General features: G+C 35.7%; 1 protein-coding gene across 2 annotated transcripts; it reads left to right on the top strand.

Annotated features, from left to right (window-relative positions):
• The first annotated feature begins 579 nt into the window (after positions 1-579).
• On the top strand, positions 580-18,179 carry LOC144359431 (B-cell lymphoma 3 protein homolog). Of its 2 annotated transcripts, none has more exons than XM_078012597.2 (7): positions 580-1,133; positions 9,460-9,583; positions 12,295-12,403; positions 13,378-13,579; positions 13,935-14,023; positions 14,859-15,104; positions 15,711-18,179. In XM_078012597.2, the coding sequence occupies exons 1-7, from the start codon at positions 656-658 to the stop codon at positions 15,930-15,932; spliced, it is 1,470 nt and encodes a 489-aa protein (XP_077868723.1). In that variant the 5' UTR covers positions 580-655; the 3' UTR covers positions 15,933-18,179. The 2 variants fall into 2 exon arrangements, with proteins under 2 accessions (XP_077868723.1, XP_085355472.1); XM_085499346.1 differs by lacking the exon at positions 580-1,133 and adding an exon at positions 9,180-9,319.
• The last annotated feature ends 69 nt before the right edge of the window (positions 18,180-18,248 follow it).

Genomic DNA, 18,248 nt, shown 5'->3' with positions numbered 1-18,248 from the left:
TACCTTCAAAAATCTGTTAATTTCCGGACAGATCAGGAATATAAAAAATAGATCCCCTCCATCATACCTATATAGTCATTCTGCACGCGCTTTTTTGTAGTTCCGTGTTTGTTTGTTTGTTTGCTTGTTTGTATTGTGGTTTATTTTTAAACCGGAAAATATTTGTGTAGTCACGCTTGTGTGTGTGTATATATATTTATTAATAAGCCGGAACATATCTATGTAGCTATTCGCTGTACAAAATAGTCGTAACTTGGAAAGCAACTCAGAACGCGTCCAAGTTTTACGATGATACATCCTCCCTCACCAAAAAACCCCAAACAAAAAACAGTGATCTACGCATGCTCAGATTTAAGTGCTGTACCACTCTGTGCTACGGATTACAGTGACGCTGACCTCAGTGACCTCTATGCACGATTTAAGATTTAGGGGATCCCCCTTTCTTATCGCTGTCATTCCCGATTGGCCACCACGTCACATGAGCCATGCTTACTTTTATTATGTAAATTAGGTCAGGCTACGTCATATGAGGGCAGCGACGGTTTATAAGCTAGCCCCCCCGTTGAATTGTTGGACATTCAAACTTTGGAAGTACGCCAATCAACGGGCTCTTATATCGATTCTCAGAACTGGATATACCAACGTGTAACGCAACATGGTTTTATCCGACATGATTCAAACAAGAAGCCCAACACAGGCTGAGATGCCAATCGACTTATCCTCCATACGACGGGACTCTGGTCATCTCCGGGTGCCGACTCATTCACCAGTATTTGTCAGTGGTTGCATGTGTCCTAGCTGCCCACTACCGCCATCGTATGGACAGAGCATACAAGAAAAACAAACAGTGTATCGGCATATGTCACCCCCTATCACAGCACGCACTAGACCAATAACTGTTATCCAAAACACCGTGCCTTTAACCTCGACGGCAGCGTCAAGAACTCATTTACAGACTCGCGTTGTCCCGTCACATCACCCCAGAATACTTACGGACAGTCGGTTTGAGACAGCAGCAGAGGAGATCACAAAAAGAAAACGAGACTGTTGTCTGGCGAATGAATACTGCGAGTGCCGAGGCATAGAGCCGAAGAAATCGAGGTTATTTCCACTGAATTATATTCCGCAACAAAGTAAGTTTTAGGGGAAAAAATATATAATTTATTTTCTTCCAAAAAGCAACTACATCACTATTTTACAAGAAATGTCTGTCTGTGCGATTTTTCATTGACATTCCATTTTTTATCGAGTGAATTATCGAAAGTGACTCCTCAGGATTCGAAGTTATTTATCACCGCAAAGTTATTTCTCAAAGTTATTTATCAACGCAATTGGAAGATCCCATATTTTCAAAAAAAAAATACCAACCACAACATCATATTTTTCGAAAGACAAAGTCAAGTTCGATCAACTTTTACAAAATGACTGCACAACTTGTTTACATACTTTTTCCCCCCAAAAGTGTCACCATTATGAAAATACGCCCACTTATGGGTCAAACAGTAAAGATAGTACGACATGCTTCAAAACGACGATGTACTTCGCACTAGCTAATTTTAAAATTAACGTGATTTTCACGGGGCTCTTGGAAATGCCACCCAGGGACACAAACGTGAGTTTTTGTTACTCTGCCACACGTGCATGTTTGCCGGGGCTTTCCTGGCGGTGTTATATCAGACACGACACGTTCTCGTAGTAGGAGGGGGGAACTCCCGGCTTTATTTGAGGCAGTTACCAGTGACAAAACTACATTCATTTGACGTGGCAAATTCAGTTGTTGTCATGTAATGACATTTCTATTTCTCATTTTCAAGTGGGTAAATACCTAGCTTTGTTCTGTTCGTGTCTTTAAAATCGCGTTTTATTTATCAAAAACATGTCGCCAATTGCAACCAATCGTAATCGTACAGTAAAGGGGCGAATTTACTGGCTCTCGCTGTACAGCTATCGCCGCAACACAAAGTGTTATGGCCGACACAAACTACCGGGCGCGTACCTACGGTAATTACAGACAACACGGTTATATCTCAGACTACTATGGAATAGTAGTCTGAGGTTATATTGAATTCCCAGTGGGAAGGATATAGTTTATATATACATTTTCCCGCAATTTGGTATATTTTGGGGTTCGTTCTTGGTATTGAATGTGAGTGTAGTAAGTTGCTAGGTGTATGACGAAAGTTTAACATGTGTTTTTGGAAATTACAATTTGCACAATTGTCTATTACCCACGAGTTTGTACCACGACCGTCGTAGGCTGACAGAATTTCACAATTGAGTCGAGGCATACTAGTATATATAAGGCAGAATTTGATTTGTGACAAAAATTGTCAGTACACAAGCTGCTCTCTGATTGGTCAGACTGTTAGGTATTAGGGTTGGTTAGCCAACCAGGCATAATGTTCTTATAACTACACATTGTCTCAAATTCCCCCACGTGGCCATGATTTAAATTACATGTGGCATTTGGAATAACCCCCAAAAATGGTATTTCCGGTCACGGTGTATATAGTAGATGTATCTGTGCTAAAAAAATTAACAAGGCTCAGAAAACAATTTGACCTACAATTTGAATCGTTTCATATTCTTTTTAGTTTAATAAATACAAACTTCGAAAGTGAAAATTGCGTTCAGGGGGTTAAAAGGTTAACCGAAAGCCGTGCCAAGTACGACCACCATGGTTGACCCAGAACTATGGAATTACAATTGTTTTTCCGGTGTAGGATATTACCAATGACATAACAGATATTTCAGTTTTGGGCGTTACTCGGTGCCAAAACATGGATCCGTTCATGAAGTATTTAACTGGAACAAGTCTTCTTGGCATGTTACTGGTATGCTAAATGTCATTATGAAAGTTAGTCTTAACACAAACTGTTCCTTCGGATGATTGCGTTTGTAGGTCATTAGTGTAACCTATTTTCCCTCGAAAATATAGACCAAAGCATTGTGGGTTCAAGTTATTGGTACAATTTTCATGAGATGGCTTCATTGTTTTCTTAGTATTGTTTCTTGGTTGTTTTTGGCAAGACGGTGTTGTCACCGTAGCCATAACAAACGCTGCTAATGTGAGTCACGAGGAGAGTGACTTGGAAAATTTGTCATACCCGCACGTGATGGCGTAAAGTTTCCGTGCAATGATTAGATTACATCAAACTGGAATCGTCAAGTTTCAACAAGAAATGATTCAATATAGAGCCCACGCGTTGGTGTGATGTAACACGGCTGCTAAAATGATTGTACCTCTGGTCTGTCACCGCGCAATGATTTATGGGCGTTGCTTTTCACGTTTCACATGGTCCGCAGCTCTGGGTCGTAAAACAATATTTCCTTATACGCCTATTCTCCGGGTGAGCATCCGGGTATTTTCACCGCCTGGCAACCATCACTGTGATAACAAAGGCTCACAGAAAACTGTATATTTTTTGAGATACGTCTGAACAGTGTAATCGCCTGATTTGTTAATCGTTGAGATCGTAAGCAAATAATTATAATTTAAGTAGCAACTTATTCCTGTACCGCCCGGGGGAATTCCATTATTAATAATAATAATATTGTATTGCATATTTAGACATAACATTTATATCAATGTAACAAACAAACAAACAAACAGTCAGAAGTCTGACACTCTCTACTAATAGATAAAAAAACATGTTTTATAAATATTCTCCAATCTGTCTAACCATGTCGCCATTAGTTGTACTCATTAGAAAAATAAGTTTCAGCTTTTTTTGTCCACTGCAAAGCTGTATAAAACGTATTTGTACCGCATATTTGAATTGTTTTTTTCTTCATCGGACATCTTTTAAAGCGCGGTGGTCGTCGCGCAGCGCGTGTTCGAATTTCATGTAAATAAACAATGTATTTTACACGCGTTGTATACGTCGCTATGTGTCTCATATCGAACAACACGCGGCAAGACGACTGCCGCCCTTTAAGTTTACATTATTAAAATGTATTGATTGTGATGATTTTCTTCACATCACGTGGTACTTGGGAGCAGGTGTCAGACAGCAGCTGTTCGGGAAGCTACGGGGAAAGAATATGACCAAGATTGTAATACAAACACAATTAAAGTTTGACCTCATTACTTGACATGACTTGGGGTAAACTTGTCGTATGCGTATATACATATACATATTAGACGAAGCTATTCGTTTTCTAAAATATTAAACTATAACAGCGCATAGGCGCTTTATTAGCTTAATAGTACGTACCAGTAACTTATTGGCGTAGAACTTGACATATATATATATACATATTTAGACGAGGGAGTCTGATAACTTTGTTATGATAATACATCGCATTGTACACAATTCGAACCATTCGTTCTCTGAAATAATGAATTAAGACAGTGCGCTTGCGTTTTAGATTAATAGTATGTACCAGTAATTTAAAGCACATACATTTTAACTGAGGGTCGTCACAAAATAGTGATTTAACGGGTATTTTTGTTAACTCACGTGTATGTGGATCGTTCTGGGCATGAATCGTGTTTTGACAGTTATTTTGACAGGATGTTTATACTATGCATGTGCACCTAGATACATGGCAATGGGAAGGAAATTTCGGTCAACTAACTACTCATTTACCTTCTGTTATCATAGATATATGACTTGTATTATTATGTATCACCATACAGTTACAAATTTAATACTATACCGTGTTTAATGTTGACTCAGTGTTATATGGAATACAAAATATGGAGCTCGAGTATCTTTCATCATGTGAGTGTCTGGGTCAATTTTAACAAAACAACAAAACAAAAGTCAGAGTTAACAACAAATAAATAAATGACCAATGAAAAATTGGCCATTTGAGAAAAAAATAACAAATAAATGATAGAAAAATTCATACAAATGTGCAAAATGTTGCATCAAAATTTTGGCGAAAAAATTAAAAGACCAGTCAGAAATCAGTAAGAGTACTACTGGCTAGGTCCTTAATGGTGGTAAAATATGGTGTCATAAACAACAATTTGAATTGTGTCTCAGATTTTTGTTTTTAAGGGGCGTGTGTTCCATTGACAAGATCAGAGGGACACATTAATGGTTTCACGACAATCACGATTCAGTCACGATTTTATTCATTCTGAATATCTTGAGGTCAGTGTAGGAGAACGAAATGCTAAATCAACCTACCGCAAACTCAATTTCAATAAGTATTTCCTTATTTGTGTAGGCATTCACGTACGATTGAATAATGTACACTATGTCGGTCTCAGCTCAATGAATTGCTTTTTTTATCCACATTTCCTTATAACAACAAAAGCACAAGTTAGGGAGATTGTTAGACCTAACCATGGAGTCACCTGCACAGGCGCAGGAATTGAGTTCTAAAGGACGATAATAATGCACGCTAAAAACGCAAAGGCTCATTTGTAAACAACAACGCGCTATGGCCTTCTACCGCGTGCGCAGGGGACGACATCCCCGCATGCGCAGGTGACGACTTCCCCGCGTGCGCAGGTGACGACATCCCCGCGTGCGCAGGTTACGTCATCCCCGCGTGCGCAGGTGACGACTTCCCCGCTTTTAAAAGTTCAGTTCAGTGTAAAAGTAGTAGCGATAGAGCACGAGTTCAAACGAAGGATCAAACGTAAACACGAATGTACATGAATTCGGTGAAAACGCAATGACATAATGCAGTTGATTTAAGATGCCATCTTTCGGCTATGAGACGCATTGTTTAACGGTGTATATGGCGTAATTACAACGCATTAATGGAACGTATTCGAATTTAGAAAAGTGCTCTTTTTAAGGAAAACCCACTCAATCCGGGAATTGCATCAAGTGCGCAGGGGGTAATTTGAATTACAAAACTTCACTTCCGTTCACTTTATAAACTAATGCGTATCTCTCTCCGTTTCATTAATTCCTAAAAACGACAACTGATGCAGATTGTGAGGAGACTATAGTATGTCAAAACAAAAATGGCCGGTGGTCAAATGATTGGAATAATCACGGGGTTTTGTCACGGTTGTTCTTATTTGATCAGTTGATTCCTGCCCAAACCCGAACCACGTCTTGTACTAGTAGAAGGTTTTCATCAGGCAAGAACAAATCCAAGCAGACTGCCAGGAGCTTGTATGAGGTGGATCCTATATGATCATAGTTGAAAGTTCAACGAGATTACCTGATAAGACCGTATGCTCGTAAATAAGATAAAGTTAAGAGATTTCCTGAAACATTTGCTCCATTTCTACGAAATACCCTCATGAACATTTAATATAGTTCAAGTGAGCCTGAGTTTCTTTCGATATGCTTATATCATCGGCTATCTTCATCGCAACTCGTTTTATTCTATTTTATGTAATCTGGTGTCAAAAAACAAGATTCTTATTGGATTCACATTTTTGTGCTAATAATAATGCAAACTCACTGGTTGGTGGTGTATTTATCTCAAATGCAGATGTCAATTTTTCGACATGGAATCGAGAGCGAACAATGTTGTAAATGTTGTCAGATTCAAGGTCTTACGGCATGCACTAAAAACTGTAGATATTTAATATTACAGTCACTGTCGAATCATGCGCTACGTATTTCTGACTCATTAAATGGTAGATCAAAACACTCGAGCCACTACTTAGTTATTGAATTCTAAAACAATTTCCCACTTGGGAAACCATCGTTGTGAAACCACATCTTCTTTCACGCTATTGAACACCATACGGTGTGCAGCTAAAACAAACATTCTGTAAACAACGAGGCGGTTTTCTTGTTACAAAGTTGTAAAATACACTTTTTTAATGAAGGATTTATAAACAATTAGAGTAAAAGTTCTACTGACTATTGAGTTATGTAGTTAGAGTGATTGAACTCAAGGTTTAACAATGGGGAACCAAACGATCTTGTGTGACCTACATGACAAAGATTAACGACAATTTAACCATCAGAATTAGAGTAAGTTGATCAATCCCTGAACCAATCACCGTCCCTCTTCTGAACTGATGTACCGCCCTCCTCTACTAACGAGGTTTATGATTGGAACAACGAATACGTGACAGTGCATGCATGCCAATACTGACATATATTTCTCTGAAACCAACACACTTTGGATATCCAATTTAACTTGCAGTTATTATAATTATTGTTACTAATTTAAATCATCGAACTATTACTCTGAATTTACTAGGCATATAAACAGTTTTATCCACGGAAAACCCTTGCGTGAATCAAAAGGGAAAGCGCCCACCTCTGGAACAAGAGTTTTAGTAAGGCCATTACCCGACTTCGCGCACTGTTTTGGAATGGGTTCAAGTTATTTTTCAAAAGCCATATAAAATTCATGTTTTATATGAAAACCGTCCAATTTCAAGTGAAATTCCGTGTACTACCACGTTTACCACTTTTTATTTTAAGATAACTTATAGTATGACACAATAACAAACAATCATCTAAACATTCTCAGCTGCCCGTATTGCATATTTCATGAACGTGCTTATTGTTGATTATCGGTGTACGCATTATTCTGTTTTCAAAATCTTAAAGCGAGAGGGTCGTCATCTGCGCACGCACAGAAATTGAGTCCCAAGCTATGATAACAACACACGCAAAGGCTCATGGGTAGACGCTTGTTTGTAAGCTGTGACACGCTCTGGCCAGCTGACGCATGCGTAGGTGACGACTCCCCCGCTTTAAGATATAACAGAACACTCAGCTAAACTCACGCAACGAATATACAAATTGGAAACTGCCGATTAATTGAATTGAAAACAAAAATGAATGCGTAACAAACTTCCGTCACCCTCTAACTGAGAGATTCTGTATTTTAATTATTTTTAAACCCTATTGTTATTGTAGTGGTTATTTTACCAGAATTGTTGTGTTTGCTGGATTAACATCTTTTTCAGAATTTCCGCAAGGTGCTGTCAGATATTCGCAAACAGGTTAAGGATTTTTTTTCCCACGAATCATTCCAGCATGGGCGTGTTTTTGTTGTTGTTTTTTGTCATCGTCGTTCGTACGTGTCACCAACTGTTTTACCGACGGAGATAACTGTGACGATTTTATTCACAATTAGTACTCGGATGACGACCTTACATATAGACTTACATCTGAAGTATATTTTTCCCACGATATAAATCCAATACGACTGACCTTATAATCTACAGTAGTTTTGCCCTGATATAATTCAGTAGTCGTTTTGATTAAATTCGAATAAACACTGCATTCAAATTATGTTACTACATCTAGAACAAAACATTTTCAAAATGTTATTTGAAACGACTATTGAGAATAATTCGTTCGCACAGAATACAGGCGATGCAGTACCACTGATGTATATACTTAGGTTTTGTGAATTGTTAAAGCGGGGGAGTCGTCACGTGGGCCTGACCTATGGCACACGATACGCCGAAAATGTGCCAACTAGATACGGTGTCAACGAACGCTGCCGCGCAACACTTTAATTGGCACGCTGACTGAAATGGGGACTGCCCCGGGAAAGCCCCTTTTGCTAAATCGTGGATAAACATTGTTACAGCACTTGAAGCAAGTGACGCATGCGCAGTTTGAAATTCAAAATTAGGGGAATTCCCTAATTCGTGGGCTGGTATGTTAATAGTAATACTTGGCCACATAAACAGGATGTGTTCTATTTATTTAAAGAATTCACTACTTCATGTATACAATGAAAGATGTTATCCGGTGCTGTAACTTCCACATCGAAACGGATCGTCTCCATCGCAGAGTAAGTCTGCATATTAAAATGGAGAGCTTGATATCAGTCTTCGGTTGATAAATAACCGGAATAAATATTAACAGATTTGTTAACATCCTTGTCGCGGGCTTTGAATTCAACAATTGAACTGATGAGCGTGTGGGAATGATACCTCAGCTGTCATATAAAACGCCCCCGGAGAGCCACAGAGAAAGCTATAACACCGTGACACACAAATATCCATGACGTTTCTGCACGACATTCCTGCGCATGCTCAGTTTTAAGGGATGACACAAAAGTGAAAGTACACTAATATTAATAATAAATAATAAGATACAGTTTTCAAAACTGCATCTATAGCATCTATATCATTACTCTCCCAATCCATTAAAACAAAGTAAACAAGACCAACTAACATTTATTAGAATATGCAGCGTTATTTGAGTGGAAAGGTTACGTTAAATCATTTGGGGATTTCCCAGTGACATCAGCTTCTAAATACCGACAGCACAGCGAATATTATTTCCTTTCTGAGTGCACATGGATTACACGGTATTACTTGATGGTTGTGTCCCCTTGTAGTTAGACAACGCTGTAATGACTATGATGGAGATGAACGTCGAAGTGAAAGCCGAACGAAGGCAGCAGCACGCCAAAGGTTTATATTTACAAAACGCATCGCCATTCATGTTCCGTGTTTATTCAAAGACTATTCTCTATAGTCTTTGGTTTATTCTAGTATCTTTATTCAAAATGTCGTCAATTCTCAACTGATCATTACTTTTCAATTTCTGACAGATTTTTATGGAAACACAGCCGTGACACCGTCCGCGGTGGTATCGACAGGGACTGATCCACGATCAAGCTTACTGATAGCCGCCGACTGTCACCTGGCTACACTACAAGACGAAGACGGAGACACGTAAGTTTGTAATATTTTTGTCTAAAGCTCGGTTAGAATGAATGATAACTGTCACGGTCTTCAAGGGAAATATTCAAGCTAATAGGGATATGGATAGTTCACATTTAATCGTAGTCCATACCAGTATTCGGTCAATCATCTTAGTAGAATAGGTACTTTCCCCGGAAGAGGTCATCAGGGTCTCTTGTTGACTGCGGTAAATCAATCCGCGTTAACAATCACAACGTGTTGAGACCCATATCTAAAACCGGGTGCCTGGTGACGAATTGTGACATCATCGATAAAAAAGGGACAGCCCCTAAAATGTCCCCTGCATCGTCCACTATCAATGTGTTTATTTACTAGACCGTATCAATCTGTTTTGATTACTACCGAATCCCTATCCGATTTCCGCGTATTTACCGTTCGCCTGTTCATGGGCCAGAGGGTTCAGGTTCACGGCGATACGAGCGGTGTTTTGACGATGACCATTAATTGTTCTCGTATTCACCCGTTTTAAGCCAGCTATAACCACAGACAATTAACAATAGACAAACATATATTTTACTAGAGCGGGTTTAATTTTAACGTAACGACTCAAAGGAGTACCTGGAAATAGTTACAAGTAGTCATAAACAGCTCCCCATGTGGCATATATTTGATTTTGGTCTCAAGTGTCACGGCGTACCAAGCCATTCGCAAAGGACGCCGGGAACCAGCGAAATATTTGATAGTGAAACTAAACTACAAGTAGTGTTCTCGGTGAAAGGAAGTCCTTGACTATCAAAATTATTAATGTGAATGTTTAAAGCATGATTGTTTTAATTATCAATTATTTGAGCGTGATTGACCAATCAGAGAAATGATTTGTCTGCATCTTACTAGTGCGTAAATGATTTAACCAGGCATGTTGCACGATTAGTATATTTTGGGGTGGAAAGAGACAAATTTAGGACTGTACATTGTTGAATTTAATGATTTAAACATGATCAAAAATACTCACAGTTATGAGTGCACATTAAATTGAAAGGTTGTGATTTTGGGATCAATAGAAAATTACGAACTATTTTTAATGGCAAGAAACAAAATATTTTCGTTTTAATCATATTATAATGTCAGTGTATTGCCATATAGTTATAAGTGAATGAAAACAAAATTATTTCCTCTTTTTTTGATTGGTCATTTTACAAGGACATCGCGATCAGCCTCATACTTGTCAGGTATAGCGCCATCAGCGGTAGACCCCAACCCACCGATGAGGGCGTTTTTACCTTGCCCGTACCATCAAAGATGGAAGGGAAAGGTATATTAAGGGAAAGATTTTGTCCGGCGTTGTCGTCGTCGTCGTCGTCGTCGTCGTTAATAATTGTTATTGTGTGAATGATAACTTTACTAATTCTATTCCAAACTTCATCAAACTTGGTCACCTTGTTCATCAGTATAAAGTCTTCCCTGAGTTTGAACAACAGATGTCCTGTATGAAAATATCATGCACAAATTGAGAAAAACTGATAAAATATTTCGACTGTTTCTACTTGACTGATCACTGGTGATACACATCAAAGGTCACTGATCTCAGTGGAAATATGCATTGTTGTATGTGTTCAATGAAGCAAATGATTTATCTTGTAATAATATCCTTGGTAATGTATCTCAGAATCCCTTACTGGGTTTCAAAACCAACTCATGGAGAGATTGCACAGTCTGATACACATTTGCAAACCTACCAATAAATCTTTACAGAAAACAAGATGTCAGAAAATCAATATAAGCACTGCTATGAACTGGGTGCCAAACTTTGATCAAGATCTGAAGCTAATAGAAAATATGTTTAGTTCAAAGTTATCAAATCAAAAACAATACATAAAAAATACATAAAAAGCAAAACATTTCATCCACATTTTAAAAAGAAAATTGTTCTAAAATATATGTATTCTGTATTTTACAAACAGTTCATTCGACAAATGAAAACTCACAGGAATATGTTTCAGCTATTAGAACAGAATGTTTTTATAATACTAGTTTAAAAACTCACTTCAAACAAAGATTGCAGTGTTTGAAGATGTAGGTTCTCAGGAGGCAACATTACTGTTGACTTCTCCCTCCACTGGACACCAACTAACTATTTAAAGCAGAGCTTGCAACATGATAGCTATTCATAAAGGGTGTTTTTTTTTTTTTTACTTTTCATATAATACAGTAGTCACACAATGAGGCAGTTCATATTTGTCTCAGTGAATCATTAATTTTTGACAGACACCTGTACAAAATACTTGGACAAAAGCCAGCTAAGATTTTCTGTTATCTTGCATGTTTTATGAATCTATTCACGTCTAAATGCAGCACTTTTTTTTTGCAATGAGGCATTTGTTTTTATACTAAAATATCTGAATTACTTTGAATAAAGCTGGAAATTATGTCCTTTAAAATAATTAAACAAATAAGGCACCAATGTTTTTGTAAGATATTTACATCTTTAAAGGACATTCGGTAGACTGATTCCCCACTGTTAGTTCAACCTCAAAACTTTTTTGTATTCAAAATTAATTATGACAATGTATATTTATATTGAAACAAACTATGTTAAAGGGAATTATATTATACAACAAAGGGCAAGGTCACCAGAGTTCAACTATGTTCTTAGATTATGGAACCGCCGTGTGAATTTAATCGAAAGTTTCTGTCAGAATTGTGGACGTCACAGATACTAATTTGTAATATTTTTTTTGCAGGCCTCTACATATAGCAGTAGTACAGTCAAATTTACAACTTGTAGAAAAACTTATATATCTGATAACATTGTCAGGAAAGAGTGTGGATATTTTCAATAATCTTAGACAGGTAAGAACAATATTTATGTTAATTTTGACAAAAGTTGTTGAGTTTGGTAGTTAAAATTAAAAAAAACATATTATCACCATTCCAGCTTATCCATGAATTATAGTAATTATTATAGTAATTATCATTAAATTTTAGAAATATAAATTCTATTTCATATGAAGTTTGGCAATTTGATTCCAATAATGTTGGTAAGTTTATTTGAATAAATGTTCAAATAGACAGTTACTCAATCTGATTAAAATAAGATCCTGGTTTGGGCTTTTTTTTTCTTTTTTTTTGTTAATATAATATCATTTATATTTTTTTCATATATTTTATTATTTCTTTTTAAATTTATCGCGATTACCAAAACTTAAAAAAAAATACCAGCAAATAAATTGAAAACAAAATATATATATATGAAAATATTTATTAACAAAAAAAAGCAAAAAAAAAAAAGCCCAAACAAGGATCTTATTTTAATCAGATTGACAGTTACTGTGACTCACTACTATGAGTTTATTAATGTTATTTTACACAGGTAAGAAAATAGTTGGGCCAATCTTTTATTACTGTAAAGGGGGTAATTATTCACTGGGTTTTAATTTAGCTTATTTCGCTGACTGGAAAATACGCTAAATTAAAACCCAGTGAATATGTAAAATTTAGCATAGAACACATTATCTAAATGATAAAACCGTGAATTTAAAACCCACTGAATATGCCTGAAATGGTAAATCAGTGAAATTTAAACCCAGTGAAAATTAGTCATTTTACAGTAACTTATTGTGCCAATGTACAGCGCCCTCTATTGGCATAGTGAGTAAGCCTGCAAAATGTTAGCGCCCTCAACAATTTTAGGTAAAAAAATCACCTAAATGCCCTATTTTTTAAAACAATTTAACAAGAAACTTTTTTTATTTGCAAGCCTAATCTAAGACATTTGTACTGGATAACCATATCACGTAACAGTGTATATGATTGGTTTATTTCAGACACCATTGCACTTAGCAGTTATAACCAACCAATGGCAGATGACAAGACTTCTGATATTAGGAGGAGCTGATGGAAATCTCACAGACAGAAATGGACAGACTGCCGTACATCTATCATGTCAAAGATCAAATATGGAATGCCTTCATTCAATTCTCACCTGTTCAACCCACGTTATAGAATTAGATTCCAAAAATTATGAAGGTATGTTTTCAAATTATTTACTATAATTTTTATAATATACTCAAAATACACCTGATATTAAAGTTATTAGTTATGAGTTAAAGTTATTAGTGAAAAAACAATTCTTAATAGAGCAATCCATGTAAAGCAATTTAAGGGATCAACCATTAGAAACCCTGGGGGTGGCTGGAAGAGTATGACAACTTAAATTTTTGTTTTTGTATTGTTTTATGTGTACATTTTTTCTCTGCAATACTTTGCATGCATGATTTTAGAAAATCTTCCAGCCACCCCCTGATTTAAAATGATCAATCCCTAACTAAGTGTTTCAATTTCTATAAATCTGATACACAATGTATATGTACATTGATTGCAGGATATGCAGCGCTTCATTTAGCCGTACAATCCGGCAATCAAGACATGATAACGTTTCTATTGAGTAAAGGTGCTGCAATAGAGTGTCAAGTAAGTAACATTTGTATTCAAAATCTAACCTTTCATGATGTAAAAATGGTCGTCTTAAAAACTTCAAAATCGTCTTGATTTATAGTCATCTATCAACAAGGATTCATGATGATTTTGAAAGATTTAACTACATTCTCAATTACAAACAACTACGCAACCAGCACGTTTAAGTAACTGTGACACAAACAGCGAATGAACAACATTGTTTTCAAAATTTTGACATCAGCCACTAGAGGGCGCAACTCATAGGAATATACCTGTATACTGTAAAGGGGGTAATTATTCACTGGGTTTTAATATAGCTTATTTCGCTGACTGGAAAATGCGCTAAATTAAAACCCAGTGAATATGTAAAATTTAGCATAGAACACATTATCTAAATGACGAAACCGTGAATTTAAAACCCACTGAATATGCCTAAAATGGTAAATCAGTGAAATTTAAACCCAGTGAAAATTAATCATTTTACAGTATTCACAATCATCATATCAAAGTTTGTGCATACTAAATTTGTATAGCCAATGTCTGCTCATTTTGAAGGACGATGGTTGTCAAACTACACATATTTCATATGGGTCCCATACTACGCATAGCAGCAATGCATGTCAGTCAAATGCGTTTATTTACCGAAAATTTGTCTTTCAATTAAATTTTATTTGATTTGAGCTGCCAACACTTCCAATTCTTATAACAAATGCAAGTTCATATTTGAATATTATGCTTCATAGTGGCTATACATAAATTTGGGATGAATTCATCAGTGTAGATTCCTATCGTTATCAACATAACCAAATACATGTAATAAATGGTACGATTAAATTTTGTTCTCACCCAGGACGGTAAAAGTGGGCGAACACCTCTTTTTCACGCAGTGGAAAATAGCCAAGAACACATAATAGAATTGTTGTTGAAACATAATGGTGATGTGAATGCACAGTCGTACTCTGGTAATACACCACTTCATGTGGCTAGTGGGCGTGGTCTTCTTTCTATTGTAAGGCTACTACTTCGCAATGGAGCTGATATGAGCATGAGAAACTATCACTGTGACACCGCCGCCAATGTTGCCAAGGATACTAGTGTAAGTATTACAGATAATTATTGTAGTACTGTAAATGCATTAATTATTCGCTGGATTTTAATTTTGCTATTTTCTTTGATATGTACAATTTGTTAAATTAAATCCACATGAACATGTGACAGAACAACAGAACAATTGTTTTCCTGCCAAGTTTGTGAACTTAAAACACAGTAAAGTTGCTCAAAACATCAAAATAGTGAAATTAAATGACAGCGAAAATATTCATATTTTTTCATAATTCTATAGAGAATTGAAATTAATTGTATGATATTATTTTTCAACCAAAATAAAAAAATATTTGGGTATGAAATATGGAAAATATGAACAAAGTAGTTTTTACTGAGCCTATAGTGGTAGCATACAGCAAATAAAATAAAGAAATTATAGTACATTGTAATAACTGTATTGAACTTTTACCTCTTTGACTTAGAAAACACAATAAAGGAGTGAACAAATACAAAAATTTAAAAAAATTCATGCATATTAATCATCTGATTTGCATAATAGAAAGTTGCAAGATATATAAAATCATGCAAAAAGAATTCAGTGGAGCCTGTTTTATTTTATCTTAATTTTAATTTATTTTTTTCCTTTTCTGAATTTCAGGTTTCCAAAATGATGCATCAGATATGCAATCCAATTTCAACAGTTACGGAAAAAAACACAATTCCTAATCCATATGCATCTAGGACAGTTATACAGAAAGCTGAAGCAAACATTACAGCTGTTAAACAGAACAGAAAAAAAAATTGTGCTGCAAGAGAAAAAGATGGACTACGAGTTAAAAAATCAAAGCTATCACTTACTAAAGAAGAAATCTCTTCATAAGGGCCACAAATTTCTGTAATTGAAATAGTGCATGAACAGCGCCATCTGGTTTAAATACTGCCCTCTAGTTTTCACTGCTTTTTGTGATGTGATGAACATTCCGCCAGCGTAAAGTGACAGAGACTCGTGTGATGAACATTCCGTCAGCATAAAGTGACAGAGACTCGTGTGATGAACATTCCGTCAGCATAAAGTGACAGAGACTCGTGTGATGAACATTCCGCCAGCGTAAAGTGACAGCTGTGCATTATATGACATATTAAAAACAGAAAATATGACTGTTGTGAAATATGGTCATAAATGATAATGTTTATTACTTTATTATGTATGATTATTGAGCTATAGTTTCCATGGTAATGTGAAACAGTTGACTGATGTGTATCACAAAATAGTATTTTAAGAAAATTTGACAAATAGAATAGGATTTTTATTACTATTCAAAACCCAGAATTTTGAAATAATTCAAAATAACAAAAAGTATCCAAATGGAGACTTTTAGTTTACTTTTTGTTGACCAGTCTATAATTTAAGATCAAATTGTTATTGTTATTAAGCATCCTTTTTTGGGAATGCCCGGTGGCTGAGGGGAAGACGTGTAGTGACGTGAAGCTAGGCGATCAGGTGCCGTACGCGAGCGGCAGGCGTCACGCAGGCAGTACGTGTTTACTATAATTTGACATAGTATTCACCTTGCCGTTTATTCAATGTCATTTCTATAATTTGAGATATCGTGTATCCTACAAAGGAGGCAAAGCAAAGGTATGACTGCCATTTACTTAAATCCCAAACTTTTTTATATTAGATTACAATTTATTACAGAATGATTAAATAATATCAGAGGTACATTACTTGGGGTTTGCAACTCACATAGTACTGTATGGTGACATCATGTCAAGATCCCATTCAAGTCTCTTCTCGTAGATAGCGAGACTGAGGCTACGACCTTCTGACATGACACATATCAATGTTCAAGGTTTGTAATGAAAAAAAAAAACTTTTCTTGTAACTATCATAGTGAAAAATGTAATACATCGAAAATGTACAGAAAATATAGTTCTCGTAATCCGTCATATCATGAGTAGCTATTTTGTTCCACCCGGACATCCCAGTATCCTAGTTACCTCGGGCATGCGCATTCGCATTTTTTCTGAGTTGGAACGCTTATGCGAGAGCGAGATTGTGACGGGATCTTGGTATCATGTCACCGTAGTTACAAACCCCAAGTAATGTACCTCTGATAATATGTATTGTTATTTACAAGTTAAGGCTTTTACATTTAATATTTTGATTGCCATCATTCTTTTTGCCAAAATATTGGTGCAACATTTCATCTGTTTTTATGTATTATGTATTTATGTAATTTTGGACAAAATGAACATAAATATATAATACATAATTCTTGATCAAAATTGTGCAGAAAATAAGAAAACAACTATGTTGATTAAAAATTTTTGAATAGTGGCGCTCAAAGGGTTAATTGTTGGCTGTTGTCATGGCTACATGTACTGACATTGTAGTATGAGGTGCATGGTCAGTGACAACTGCCATCCTTTTGATTTATGGGAGCTTTATGTCAGTTCTCTATTATTATGCAAAGATTATTTCCTATTTAATATTTTTTATAAACATTACAAAAAAACACTCATCAGATAAAGATAGCAAACAGTAACCATGCCAACAATGCATAATATTACCTTTGTGTTAGTTACCGGTAGTCTAATTTATGTCACAATATGACACCAAGTTAACTGCGCAAACGTAAGTTACAAATATGGAAACATTAATATTTAGTATTTCTCTTGAATGATGTGAATTTCACAGATTCTCATTTACTACAAAGCTTGTATCAAGTTGTATTCATCTTTGATGAGTGATGACATTAGGTTATTGGCATCAGCTGTCGGCCATCTTGTATTGCTTGTAAGAATTTTAACATATTTTCAATCTGAATTAAAGAAATGTACACAGTCATCATAATGTGGGGATTGTTTTGACAATATAACATTCAAATATTTTTATATAGTTTACTGGATCTAAATTTAATTTATTTTATGTGTTAATCAGTATTTCACAGACAAGTTTAAGAATAATTCAAAAAGAAAAATTCACATTTTTTCACAATTAAATTACAGAATACACAAGAAATTTTTTTTTTCTTTGATGACTTGAGAAAATTTACACTATGTTCAAATTACAATGTGAGAATCATTTAAAAAATAAATATTATTCTTGAATTGCAGTAGCAAAGTTTGTTTGATGTCTTTTTTTTAAATGTTTTTCAAATATTCAAATATTTTTACCACCAGTTTTTTAGCC

The sequence above is a fragment of the Saccoglossus kowalevskii genome, chromosome 5, assembly GCF_978046115.1.
Source record: "Saccoglossus kowalevskii chromosome 5, keSacKowa6.1, whole genome shotgun sequence".
In the NCBI taxonomy this organism is placed as follows: Eukaryota; Metazoa; Hemichordata; class Enteropneusta; family Harrimaniidae; genus Saccoglossus; species Saccoglossus kowalevskii.
Note: the sequence above shows the minus strand (reverse complement) of the source record. Positions and strands in the feature narration are given on the sequence as shown.

What these genes read in the sequence shown, in the direction of transcription:
- LOC144359431 (XM_078012597.2), top strand. Translation starts at nt 656, where the DNA reads ATGGTTTTATCCGACATGATTCAAACAAGAAGCCCAACACAGGCTGAG. An exon ending in GAATTATATTCCGCAACAAA is followed by an intron (nt 1,134 to 9,459) that starts GTAAGTTTTAGG and finishes AATTTCTGACAG; the next exon opens with ATTTTTATGGAAACACAGCC. An exon ending in TTTTCAATAATCTTAGACAG is followed by an intron (nt 12,404 to 13,377) that starts GTAAGAACAATA and finishes GGTTTATTTCAG; the next exon opens with ACACCATTGCACTTAGCAGT.